Source organism: Gouania willdenowi, chromosome 10, assembly GCF_900634775.1.
Source record: "Gouania willdenowi chromosome 10, fGouWil2.1, whole genome shotgun sequence".
Taxonomy (NCBI): domain Eukaryota; kingdom Metazoa; phylum Chordata; class Actinopteri; order Blenniiformes; family Gobiesocidae; genus Gouania; species Gouania willdenowi.
The window spans coordinates 22,249,177-22,263,332 of NC_041053.1; the positions used below are offsets into that span (position 1 = coordinate 22,249,177).

Below are 14,156 nucleotides of genomic sequence, written 5' to 3' on the forward strand. Positions count from 1 at the left end.
CCAGTCACTCTCCTTGTGAATAAATGCTCTTATGTCATCATAAGCTTACTCCACACCCAAGGCTTTTTCAAATATGAGGCTGTTCCAGCTGCAATGACTGGGACCACTTTATATTAAACCTCGGGGATTTATTATCCATTATAATGTAATGCCATTACATTTCATGTGTGTAAAGGCAAACACTAATTTCCTGGTTCATAATAGGAACAATGTAATGGGACTGAGGTCTAACAAACCGCTCTATCTGGTTTGAGACATACCAACAACGTTACGTAGGACATTTGATTTTTGCATATTTTGAAAGTGGATATTTAAGCAAAAAAAAAAAAAGGAGGAAAAAAATGTATCATTGGATTACAACTATTTATTTAGTTCATTGATATGCTTCTCAAATGAATTACATAAATAAATAAATAGTTGTAGGTTAGCTGGTAACGTTCCTGCTCATTTCTCAGGGCTTGTAAGCAGCAGAATGTGGGCTCCTGTAGTGAAGTTCACAGGCCGCCTACAATACTCAGTCTGCGCTCCATACAAACCTGCATTAAAGTCTCGACTATCGCTGCAAGTAGGAAAAAGTTTTAACGAGAAACGTGACGGAGAAAGCTGCTGAGGAGTTGTTGGTGTGTGGTACGGCTTAACTTACCTCCTGTGCCTGGTTCTGTTCACCGGACATCTTTTCTCCAGTCAGTGTGCGGGACTACAGTGACAGTGAAGGCAGCTTCCCCGGTTAACAACAGCCAACTACTGGGACTTCCTTGTTGCGGACGTGAGGACGCTTGGCTCCCGCTGCAGTGCCGAGCAGCTCGATTTACTCCCCATTCCTTTACGGAGGACCGAGGAGGCGACGTCAGGAGTCACATGGGCCGCTACGTCCAGGAGAGGGTGCCGCTGAACCCCCGGTTCTTTACCACGGAGTCCCAGAGCCACGAAGCACAGGAGACTGATTGATTCATTGATTGAGATAGACGCTACTGTATATATGATTATGGACACAACTTCCGGTGTAAGGTAGCAGTTAGAGTAACAGATTACCACCAGTTTTTTGCAAAATAAAAGAACAGTTGGTGCTTAGTCTTGTTCTTTTTTCCCCTTCTCTTCTTTCTGTTTCTCTCTTTCTTCTTGATTTTTCTCTTCTTTCTTCATTTTCCTTCTTTCTTTCTTCTTTTTTATTCTCTTCTTTTTCCTCTTTCTCTGTCTTTTTTTCTATCTCTTTACTATGGAAGCCCGTTTCTGCCACTAAAAAAAAAAAAAAAAATCACCAAGTTAAGTCATAATTAAGAGAAAGAAAGTCATAATTATGAGTTAGAAAGTCATAATTATGAGAAAGAAAGTCATAATTATGAGTTAGTAAAGTCATAATTATGAGAAAGCAAGTCAGAATTATGTGTTAGTAAAGTCAGAATTATGAGAAAGAAAATGTTTTGGTACATCCATCTGTACCCATGGCACTGACCATAAATCTCCATTTGTTGTTCAATAAACCGTGCTACTTCAGCCACATCAGTTTTATCGTTTTGACGCCAGAACCTCTTTTTGCTTAGTATCCTTTCAAGGTTGTGTTTATTTCTATGTGAATTTGCAATTTGTAAAGCCCCGTCTAACGTAGTCTTCGATTGTCTTATCAGCCATCTCTCAGTGTCAGCTCACCACATGAACAAGCTGCTGTAAATGTGTAAATATCTCATAATTATGACTTTTTTCTCATAATTATGACTTTACTTACTCATAATTATGACTTTCTATCTCATAATTATGACTTTCCTTGGTAATTTTTTTTTTTTTAGTGGCGGAAACAGGCTTCCATATCCCCCCCCTTTCTGTTTTTTTTTTTTTTTTTTAAAACATTTTTCTCATTCTAACAAATGTACCTAAACTATCTTATTGCATTATAAAAGTAAACCAATGTAGAAGTTATCTGTTGAGTACAGTATATATACCAGGACTCTTTTTTGTCTAAGTTGTCTAAGTATTCAGTGTCTGCACCATTAAGATGTGTTTATGGGTGGTCTGCACCACTTCCTGTGTAGCGCGCGTACACACACACGGCTCTGTTTAAAAGATGAATTCTAACATATTAACTGAAGATACTTTTCATATTTTTTGATGTTTCTATTCTACCACTTCAGCCTCATAGCTAAGAGGTCCTGTGTTTGATTTCATGGGTGGGACCATGGAGTCTCTAAGAGGAGTTTGCATGTTCTCCCTGTCAAAAGTTTTCAGTGAAGCATGCAGCATGCAAAGGACTTTGTCATGGTTTCAAACTTCCACAGTCACTATAGTATAGCCCGGCATGGCCAACACAGTCCTCATACGTGTCATCTTATCGTACAATGACAAATAAAGCATAATAATCATATGTGTAGGGGAGGAATCTAGAATACCCAGAGTTGGAAAGCTGCTTGGCTCTGATATGCTACTATACATGCTAATCTTTTCATTTATTCATTTATTTATTCATTTTATTTCAAACCCAATTCAAAGAACAAAAGATGCATCATCTTCTGATCGAGAGGTTTGGGGTTCGATACCAGGGCAGCACATGTGGAAGCGTCCTTGGGCGAGACACTGAACCAGTGGTTGACTACTTCCTTGTATGGCAACTCTGTTCCATAGGTGTATGAATGGGTTAATGAGTAAAAAAAAAAAAAAGCACTATATTCTGTTGTGTTGTCTTTGCCTACACTGTACCCTTGCACAAAGAGGCATGGGCAGTTTTCTTTTTTAAATAAACATAATTGGGGATGATGCAGTAGAGCAGATATATCTAACTCAAGGTCTAAAGGTCAAATCTGGTCTGCAAAACAATATTACATAAATGTCAAAAATTACAGAAAAAACATTATTAGGGATGTCCTGATACAACTTTTTCACTTCCGATACAATACCGATATTGCAGCCTTGAGTATCGGCCGATATCGATGCAATATCAGCGCAAATCATACATACTTTTATTAATTATTATGTAGTGTGGAATGTTGGAAAAGGCTTGATCAAGTGATGTTACTCAAATAGAAAACAATAGTCAGTGGGTATGAGAAAAACTGACCCATTTATTATTAACCAATTGGTTACATACATTTTAACCTTCAACATAATATCTACAGTATTCTACAATTGAATAAATATAATATCTATCGGAAATTTTAGACGCAGTCCGATAAAATCCGATATTCGTTTTCTGGCTGATATCGGTCCAATATCCAACATCAATATCGTATCGGGACACCCCTAACATTAATCGTTGAGAAAATCACATTTTAGATAAAACTACCTGTAACTGAACACTTCAAACCTATATATATATATATATATATAAATAAATGTTCACATGTCGGATAAATATAATAAAGCGGATAATTTTGAAATTGTGTTTTTACTGTTTAGAAAATTTTTTGTTTTTGTTTTTCAGATCCTGTATGTGTATGTGAAGAAATAGATGAGTGGTTGTGAAAACATCAAACATCCAGCAGATGGAGACAAACCTCGGTCCTGCTCCATATTTACAGGTCAAGAAGAGAAGCCATGAATCATCATCATCCGTCAGAGCCTTAAAGAGCAGCTTAGAGTCGCCGCCCTGCTTCTGTTCCACTGCCTCAAACAGTTCTTACTCCGAGGGTTTATCTTCTCTGTCGTTACCGAAGCTTTGTCCTGACATTTCGACTTTAACCGCTTTATTAGGTTTACCAAGCTCTGTTAAACTTGCTACACTTTAGTGGAAGATGGCTGACAACGGCGCACACCTGTCTGAGGAGGACCCAGCTGCGGCTTTTCTCGCCCAGCAGGAGTGTGAGATAGCCGGGATAGAGAACGACACGGACGGCTTTGGAGTGCTGGAGGAAGCTGAAACTCCACCGCCATCCGAGGAGCAGCCGGTCAACTATGGCAAGTGACAGACGGAGGCCAAAGTCCCACTGATGGCTAGCTAATGTGCTAATTTCGAGACGAGAGTTCCGGTTCAATTGGTAACCATTTTAACTGGTGATTGACTTCCTGGTACGTCACTGGTTGCCGGTAGTAACGGTGGACGGCGGAAGGTCAAACACGCAATTTTGTTAATTTTACTTAACAGTTGTCTTGAATTTATGTAAATTAATATGTGATATATTTATAGAACAAAGCAGACAACCTGAACACAGCCACATAAGCTAACACTACCAATGGAAATCTATGCTAATGCACCAGTTAGAACGGTCACCAATTTACCCGTGACACCATAGGTACTTTCTCCTAAGCACCGGGCGCTGGGATTAAAAAACCTCAATGAAATAAATACGTCAGTCTTGTAATGTGAGCTAGTGAATAAAGTCAGTGTTTTTGGATGTAACCGTGCTTTATAAAAGGAATAAAAAAAGAGCACCAACAGTGTTAGCCATAAAGCATAGCATCCTGACCTCAAACTGCCCTGCAGTAGTGACATCTTTATAATGCATTACAGAAGGACAAGATTTAGATTGAATAAATTACATAAAATGGCTTCAATCTTGTCGCAAGTGAGCAACATCAACATCAGTAGCACTATTTAACTTCTTTCACTTCATTTCATCCTAAATATTCTTACATAAAGCTATGGTTTTCTTCCAAACTCCAAAAGGTAAAAGTACATTCTACACAACCTTATAAATGTGTATTTTGGGGGAATTAAACATACACCTGCAAAGTTGTGCAACAGTAACTTACAAAACATTCTGTTGCTGTAAATGGCCTTTCTGGTAACTCGTGTGATAATGACATTAAAATGAGCGTAAAGTGAGGAGGATTGGAGTACACAGCAGTTAAAAGGTAACTATGGATAGAGGGAAAAACCTGCTTTTTAAGATCAACCATCTGCCCTGGCAACGTCAGTAGCCAAACAGGTGCTACTGCATTCTCAGCTTCTAACCCAGTGACAGCAGGAGAAGTGAACATCTCTTTAGTGTGTGCGGTCAAAGAGAGCTCTACCCTAACACAAATCCTGCTTTATTTTTTTCTCCAATCATGATAGATGCGTTTGAAGACGTGCCTGCTACAGTGAATGGAGATTTGTTTGAGGTGAGTTCATCTGCCTACATGTACATGCTGTGCGTTTAGTTTTCCTGTAACCATTTGAAACTGCTTGGATTTCTTTACTATCCTGTATGTTGTAGGTTTAGAGCAAGTAGATGCCGTGTTGATTAAGCATGTCTGATTAAGTGCCACTTTGTAAGGATTCATATGTTTTTCTGTCCATAAAAAGGAGTCTAATGGGCCAACAGACAGCTATGCAGCTATCGCCCAGGTGGACATTCAGAGGCAAGAGCCAGAAAGTTTACGTAAATGGAGGGAGGAGCAGAAGACACGCCTGGAAGCGTTAGGTGAGCAAACGCACCCACATTCACCCATCGGATTTTTGGTGGGATAGAGATTTCTGTCATATAGCGACAGAACTGTTTACATCAGGGGTTCTCAACCTTGGGGTCGGGACATTTCTTTTTTCAACAATTTGAGCCAATTTTTGCTTATTTTTACCTATTTTATTAAACTTGCCTAATTTAACCTTTTTGTAATCACATTTTTTTTTAATTGCATTTTTGCTACATTACTCCTATTTCTGCCACTTCTCCATCAAATTGAATGTCTTTTCTGCAAATTTTTCCCACTTTTAAGACATTTTCAGCACTTTTAAACCCTTTCCACCTAATGTTGCAAATGTTGACCCGTTGTCGTTACCTGTAACATCTTTTCACCTATATTTCATGCTTATTTTTTGCTAATTTAACCACATTCACAATTTGTCGTGCCACATTATTTGCATTTAAACAAATTGTTTCTACAATTTGTTCCAAAATTGACACTTTGAACTATTTTTACCACTTTTTCTGTCTGTTTTTGGCCCGCTCTAATTGCAACTTTTAACCAGTTTCTGTGGTTTTTAAAATCCAATTTCACCACATTTTGCACCATTTTGATGACTTTTAACCCATTTTTATTTCTGATTAAACAAGGATTGAGATCTTAAAGATGGCTATAAACTATAACACAAATAATAATAAACTGCCTGGTTAACAGCGGATATTAGTCAGGTAAATAAATAAAAATGTGGTTATCACAGATTCATAGAACAATGGACCATCATTTTGTTGACTTTATGGATGGGCCCCAAAAATCTCTTCCCTTTATTCTCCCTTATAGATGGCCCCGTCTCCTCATGACTGTGTTTAACCACCTTACAGGTACATTGGGGGTCCCCGTATCTGGTATGTTCTTTTTGGGGGTCGTGAGCTGAATAGATTGAGAACCACTGCTTTAGATGACACAATAGCAACCTTGTGTAGTTCTATAATATTAATAAAAAAAACAAGGTCATTAATAAACGTTACAGTCCAACCTTTCAAACAAGGAAATGTCTGCACATAAAGTTCTATTTTTTTTCCAATGAGACTATTAGGCGTATAATGACTTTAGAAAGGCTTCTGGTTTATATCAAAATCCCTTTTGTGACCCTCACTTCCTTATTTTTGTTTTTCCTTTCCTAATCAGACTCTGCATCTAAGGCAGCTGAGGCCGAGTGGAGAGCGAAGGCCAAGAAGGAGCTGGAGGACTGGCACACACACCAGAGCGATCAGATGGAGGAAAAACAAAGCCAACAATAGGTCAGGGTCTGACATTTCCCCGGTTTGCGGTTGAGAGCTAACGGTGAAAGTTGATGTTAGAAACGCTCATCCAGCCTCTCGACTGTGCTCGTGAATAGATGCAATTGTTACAAATAGAAGCTTTTCACAGTGATGTCAAGTGAGAAGCTTTTTTGGTTGTAGAAACATCAACACTTTAGAGCAGGGGTTCTCAACTGATTCACCCTGGGGCTCACATTTGCCACAGTCATCAAATCGCGACCCACTTTTTTGTTTGTAGAATTAAAAAAATAATAATAATAATTTAGTTTTTTTCAGAGATAGCTGTTGAAAACACACATATAATCTTATTTAAAACAAATCTATATATTTTTCTGTGCAACATGCTTTTCACAGCATGCCTGTCAAAAGACAAGTTTCATTCAAAATAAAAGACAAGTCCAACATGACAGACATTAAGTATTTTATTTTATTTTTTGGCCAGCTTTCTGCGACCCACCCAGTACAGGTCCACGACCCACTTTTGGGTCCCGACCCACCAGTTGAGAATCTCTGCCTTAGAGACATTGGCCACAGTTACATGATGTGTTTTTAAATTCGGAATTAAAGTGTTCCGCTTCGTGTTTACATGGAAATAGTAATTCCGAATTGAGCTTTACATGTAAAACTTGTTTATTCAGCTTTGTTTAATTCCGCTTTAGGTCTGGGGGTTGGAAAGGGTTCTGATTGGACAGGGGGAGAACTTCACGTCTATCGGGAAAAACACACACCAAACCTTTTATTTTCGGCTACAACATAGAAGATCACATGAGAACTGTTTTCCCTTTTATTCTGATTGTAGTTTTGAAGCAGCAGCTTGACAATAACACATGGTTTCACTTTGCTCCACGGAGCAGAAGAGAGATTGAGTCTGTATTTGGTCAATCTAAGCCAGCAGTAAATGCTACAGCTGTTCTACCTCCACTATATACAGGACGTTTAGTGAAAAATGAACTTTATTAATGATCCGGTGAAGCCTGTTCCGTTTGCCAAGGTCCATGTGCGTAATAAGTTTGTGTGTCCGTGTGAATGTCCGCCTGTTTATGCTTCCATCCATCCACTCTTCTCATTACATCCATGACTTTTAAGGCTCTAATTAAATCCTGGTTTTCAATTCGCTGGTTAGAGGAAAACATTCTTTGGAACAACAGAGGAACCTAACTAAACCAACTAGTGTGTCAGCATTTAAAGCCTCCTCATCAATCATACAGTATGTGTGATCATGTAATGAACTGTCCGTTCTCCTCAGAGCTGTCTCTCAGTCACATGCTAACATGTCTGCTTTGCTGTTTAACACTGATGTTCTGATATTGTTCTCCTCTCTCCTTCTTTTTCCCGCGCTTGCCTGTGAACTAGGATCGCTGACAAGGCTTTCTACAAACAGCCTAACTCTGATGTTATAGGCTTTGTGTACGTTTAGTGTTTCATACACGCTGTAATGTTGTTCCCTAAACTACAGGGATGTGTTTTACATCTTGCATGCATCACCACCAGGGTTGAGGTCAATTATACTGGATCCCCACAGTGATGAAATTCCTGGAAAAGTTATGGAATTTGAAAAAAAAAAAGATTTTTCACTAATGGAATATTTTAACTGTTTTAGTAAATATAGCCTATTTTATTTTAATGTTTAAAATATGTTAAACCCCAACGAGTTATCTCAAAGTGAAAGTGCTGCATACCGGCAGCATAATTGAGCGGGAATCTCAAGATCTCAAAAATTTACGCGAATTCGCTCTCATTTTGAAAACTGTGCGTGGGTAAGATCACTTCAGCTGGCGTACGCTAAAAACCACAAAATGCATAACCAAACTAAAATCTAAGTCATGGAAATTTGGTAAAATATTTTGAAAAGGTTTTGAAAAGTTATTGTGAAAAAAGTGTGTTAACCCAGATTATAATTGTAATTGGTAATTAATTACAATTATGACATAATCATAATTGAAAAAATATGTTGCTGTTGTGATTGTAATTGAGTTTTGTAATTGCCATGAGCATTTTATAAAAACTGTCATTTCCAATGTAATTAAATGCCAAACTGGGGATCCGTGTTATAGTTCTGTGGTTTACACACAGGCCTATGTAGCAAACCATTATTAAAATGTGTTTCATATGAAGTTTACCAATTAGTGTAATTACATATTATTTTACCATTAAAATAAAAAAAACAAACTTGAAATTGAGGGGTATATTGACAGAAAAAAGGCTATTTTTTGTGTGTGTATTTTACAGCTGATTCAAGACATGGGTCACATAACTGACCCGTTATCATAAGAGATGCTAACAGGAAGCTAACACAAGAGGATGGTTGCATTTTATGGGCTTTTTTTATTAAAAGGCTAAGTAATTGTAATTGAGCTTCAGTAATTGAGAATATATTGGTAATTGATTTCAGGGGGTAAACGATTGTCATTTTAATTGTAATTTGAAAAAAATGCTCGTCACCGTAATTAGACATGGATAATTGAACTCATCATTGTAATTTAAAAATGTAATTGACTCCAACCCTGACCAACACAGAGATTTTTTTTAATCAACATTTTTTGTAATCCAATTTGATATGGTTTTTTTTGTGTTAAATCAAGTGTGTGTGATTAAACCAATGCATGGAGTGGTTCGCTATGTTTTCGTGTGATCAGACTCTGGTTCATTGCATCATTGATGATAACTTTATTTCTCTGTGATCCCACAGAGCATCCGAGGAGGTTTTCACTGCAGAGTGTGAAGACAACAGCCCGGGCAGCGAGTGGGACAGAGTCGCCCGTCTTTGTGATTTCAATCCAAAAACCAACAAGCAGGCCAAGGATGTTTCCAGAATGCGCTCCGTCCTTATCTCCCTCAAACAGGCGCCTCTGGTTCGCTAGAAGACGCCTGGAGTTCATTCGCTTTTTAGAAACTTTTGCCTTTTAATCTTACGTCGCATCCGAAAAATTTCTACACCCTTTTCCATAAATCGGTTAATACGTTATTACCTTAAGAAGAAAAAAAAAATGTTTGCCTTTCTTGATGCCATTTTTATTTAACTAACCCCCCAAAAATGGGCTGCACAGCCATGGGGAAAAGATTGTTGCTGTAAGTTACACGTTTTCTTAGCCCTTTAACTTATTGTTTGTTCAACTTAACCCAACGTGACTGTGTATAGTTCACATGGTGTTTTTATTTGATTTTAGTCAAATATATTGTTAACTAAGCACTGTTGCAGATTAGATTGTAACCACTTTTGCCTCTCTTCAAAACTTATTTGTTCACATTTGCTGCATCATTTCCCCCCGAATATCAGATTTAAGGTAGCTCGGTTTCACACACAGAAGCTTGTGGCCTTTTAACTCAACTTGTGGATCATGAATGTACTGCTTAAAGTATGGAGAACAGTTTAGAATAAGTCAAGATGCATATTTGCATCGAGTTGATATAACCGACAGTACAGGGCAAATAGAACTACTATTAATTGTAAATTATACTCAACCTGTATTGGATTGATTTGGACTTTTAAATGTTTTAAAATAAGAAAACAAAGTGTGGGAATGGTTATTTTTGAATATCTACATTTCTGTTACAATTTAAGAACTGTTTGTTTTACAGTCAAGCCTGCCTCGATAGGGACAATTGCTGTTACACTTATTGTCTGAATATGATTAAACTGAATGTTAAAAAGGGAACTGGAAAACTTTTAAGTGCTGCAAATCTCACTGCTGAAACATTTGTCAAATTACTTCTCATGCATTTCAGTGATGTTTTCAGGTAGTGCACGATTTTTGAAGCAATCCTCAAAATTGTTTTTTAATGATTTGTTTTCATTCTTAGGATCCAGAACAAAAGCAGGGCATTAGTTTTGTGTTCCCGTAACAATGAAGGCCAACCTGTCAGAGCTGAATGCCTTTTGTCTCATTTAGAACGAGTCACCCAAGCTCTTAATATAATAAACTGTGTTCCACTATAGAAATGGAAAGATGAGTAAATAACGGTTGTTGAAGAAGTGGAGGCCACATGGAAATAAAGCTGTGTGATGTTTTAGGATTTATTCAACACATGTAGATGTAATACATGGGGTAAAACGGAGCTTCTCTTTATGATTACATCACAGTCAAAGACTCTGGTTATAATCTGGTGATGAGTCGAGTTCTGTGTTCCACGTAGCAGTCTCAAATCTAACCATCCTGTAACCCCACCCCCCACCCGTGAGCAATCCACATTTAAGCAATAAATAAAGTTGGCCTTATTCAAAGTGAACAATGTGGGGAAACTTGTTTTTATTTTGTACACACAGTCCAGTCCCAGGGTGGCCATGGTCTGATTGGATGATGGTGTGAGCGTGGCACTGATCCGTCGTCTTCATTACTTGGGTTTCAGAGCTGTGCCCAAGACACCGACTATAATGGCAACTACAGTGAATCCCTGTGCAAAGATGCGTCCCCTCATCAGCATCTGGGACTGTCTGGTTTTCCCCTGATGGAAGGCACGGAGACCATAAATTAATGCTCCTGCTGTTCCCAGACAACCTGGAGAGGGGGACGGCAAATCACAGAGTGAGAAAATGCCATGGTTAAGATAAATATTAGCCAGTAAACTCCACTACTACTGAACAACAACAGGCACTTTGCACTCAGATTTGATAAATACATTTTTTTTCTGTGAAACAAAAGCCAATTCAGCCAACACTATTTATTGTGTCTATGTCTAGTGGTTCTCAAATGGGGATACGTGTGGAAAATTATCAAACAAAAGCATTAATAAATGATCTTGATTAGAACATGAAAGAAATTTACAGTATTTACACAATTAGATTCTCTAAACTGTGTTTACACACGTTCGTTCCAGCATTATGCTCTATATTTCTTTGTATAACATTCTGAGCAAAATGTTGTAGGGACAACAAAAAGGCAAAAAAAAAAGTTTGAGAACCATTCTTGTACAAACGTGGGCTACTAGTGGCACCCAAAGTTAACAGAAGATGACTCCACAATCTGATAAAATGAAATAATACAAACAAAAAACACCAAGAGTCTCGGGCTCTAAAAAACATTAAAAAGAACCAAATGAAAACAATAAGACAAGAAAAAGTGAAAATACACAAGATGATTTCATAAACACTAGGGGCGTTGAAAAAAATTGATTCAGCGATATATCAAGTCGCGCATTTCTCGGATCGATTCTAAATGCACCCATATCGATTTTTTTAATTTTTTTTTTTTTTTTACCTTTATTTAACCAGGAATGTCTTTTCCACTTCAGGAAACATAACTGCACAAAGAAGTGTGCTGAAACCTGGGCATGTTGACCAGCTTGTGTTTTTTCAATAAAATCTAAAAAGAAAGTACTAACTTTCTGTGTTTATTTGTTGTTCCAGGCATATATCTCAGTTAAGTTGCACTAAAATCAAAGTTGGTTTAAAAGCCACAGGCTTATTGAATGTTATTTCTTATATTTTAAGTTGTTGGCACATGGCATGTTAAAGCCAATGTTTTGAGTGTAAAATATGCCAATAAAATATATTTCATACATAATGTTCGCATGAAGGTGTACACATTTACATTTATTATTAGTTGTTTCTTAACTCATATATATATATGTTTTAAAAAAATCGCAATAATCCCCTTATACTTTAATATCGGGATATATTGTATCGTATCGTGACCTATGTATCAGGATACAAATCGTATCCCCAGATGCCAGGCAATAAACACCCTTAATAAACACACAAGACGACATACTAAACTGAAAAACATGCAAAACGATAACAAAATACACAAAATGATTTTAAAGACATGCAAAATGAGATAAAAAAAAACAAAACACACAAAGAGGAAAATGTTCAGAATTACAACAAAAACCTACAAAATGAATCCATAAACAAAAAACACACAAAAATACCATTTCCATAGCTGATGATCAGATAGATAACGGCTGACATTAATATTGATAATGTGGCAGAGTAATAAAAATACAGTCAGGAAAATGTCTTCTTTAGAACTCATTTATAAGTCAATAATAAATGTAGGGTTTTGTGGGAGTAATGCATTTTCAAAAATGGAACATAATTGTGAAATTATTAATACGCCATTCAATTCTCGGGCCGCGCCCCGTAGTTTAAAAATCGTTACAACAGAAGATTCACTACAAAATGTAACCAAATTAGAAAAAGAAAAAAAACAGTAGTGTGCAGGTCGCTGCAGCTTTGATAAGTAAATGGACAGTATCAGTGACAAATAGAGCGTTATTTTATTAAGGTTAAACTCTGTTAATAGTGAAGGACAGGTGAGGTTGTACTGTATCTGTGTGACAGCAACAGTCCGCCTACCGCTTGTATAACTCACCTATGGGGACGAAAGGGTTCTCCTTGGTTTTCCGCATGAATTTCTCCTTGAATGTCTCATCTCGGACCTTCGTTAGCGGGTTGAAGCCCTCGATAACGGGCGGTTGTGAGAAGTCAAACGGGACTGGAGGAGCTGTTTGCACCGCTTGTTCAGTGACCAATGGTGCGGTTGCTGCTACCGGAACGGCCATGATTACTGCTGCACAAACAAGAACGGAGCAACGACACATCCGGCCACACTTCCTCCGAGCCTTCACAATAAAAGGTCTATAACGCCTTTGGTTTTAAAGACCCGTGGAAAGTGCACACTTCTCCTAAAATGTCCCTTTGTTGGTAGATTGTTCTACACATCAAGTTGTTAACCAAACATCCTTTATGGATTACGTGTTGCTTTAAATATTATCATATCTAGACTTCATAGTTAATAATCGATCTTTGTTAGGGCCAAAAAAAAAAAAAAAAGGGTTAAGTTTCTTAAAAAAATATCTGATACAATACTTAATCTATCTTAATATAAAGGCAAACAGTTAAACACCATAAATAAATAAATAATAAAAAAGTAAAGTAAAACAAACGAGATGGTGGTTACTGGTAATGTAAAGTTGTAAGATGACTCCGATTTTATATACTAGGTCATGAAATCCCTATGACTTATAGTTTTACTGCAAAAAATGTAGAAATAAGGCATCCAATACCTTAATACTAAACCATTAAGAGCAGCTTAAAACAAGGAAAAGCAAGATGTAAACACCAGGAAAAGGAGAAAAAAAAGATGCCCCAAAACAAACATTTGACAGCGAATTGTTGAATTGTGTCACTTTATACCAATTGTTGTAATCTTTATATATCGGAAACGTTGACATTTCTCAAAACTAGAAGCCAAGTTCAAGGATAAATAGACAAAATAAAACAAAACACCAATAATCTGAAGGGAGGACTGAACTTGAAATAATGGAAAGATGGAATAGACTGACAGTATATTGCCTAGGCATCTGTGTTGCTGTACATGTCTGTTTACAGTTGTGATGTTTTTTTAGTTGCATAAATAAAATAAATGGGTGAGAAAAATCACCTCCAGGACATTTGTGTTCTTTACACTGACACAGGCTGTAGTATGCTGTTGTAGTTCTTCAGCCCATTCAGAATTGGGGCAAATCAGCTGCCTTAACTTATGTTGCATAATAAGGAAATATGTCCCATCCATCCATTTTTGTTGA

General features: G+C 37.4%; 3 protein-coding genes across 4 annotated transcripts in view; 1 reads left to right on the forward strand and 2 right to left on the reverse strand.

Moving 5' to 3' along the window:
- pdlim7 (PDZ and LIM domain 7) overlaps positions 1 to 959 on the reverse strand; it is a 43,527-nt gene extending 42,568 nt beyond the window's left edge. Inside the window, exon 1 of one of the 2 annotated variants that reach the window (XM_028460231.1) lies at positions 644 to 959. In XM_028460231.1, the coding sequence (XP_028316032.1) occupies positions 644 to 673 (30 nt within the window). In that variant the 5' untranslated portion in view covers positions 674 to 959. The remainder of the gene's footprint in view (positions 1 to 643) is intronic. The other variant, XM_028460229.1, reaches the window with a different exon arrangement.
- A 2,538-nt stretch (positions 960 to 3,497) lies between these two features.
- Positions 3,498 to 10,856, forward strand: cltb (clathrin, light chain B). The gene is given in 7 exon segments (XM_028459821.1): positions 3,498 to 3,882; positions 4,982 to 5,028; positions 5,213 to 5,330; positions 6,496 to 6,587; positions 6,589 to 6,608; positions 7,983 to 8,036; positions 9,319 to 10,856. Coding segments are annotated over 7 exon segments (666 nt in total). The 5' UTR covers positions 3,498 to 3,719; the 3' UTR covers positions 9,491 to 10,856.
- On the reverse strand, positions 10,627 to 13,169 carry higd2a (HIG1 hypoxia inducible domain family, member 2A). The gene is made up of 2 exons (XM_028459822.1): positions 12,941 to 13,169; positions 10,627 to 11,125 (listed from the first exon to the last, which is right to left on the reverse strand). The coding sequence occupies exons 1-2, from the start codon at positions 13,167 to 13,169 to the stop codon at positions 10,962 to 10,964; spliced, it is 393 nt and encodes a 130-aa protein (XP_028315623.1). The 3' UTR covers positions 10,627 to 10,961.
- Positions 13,170 to 14,156: the final 987 nt, after the last annotated feature.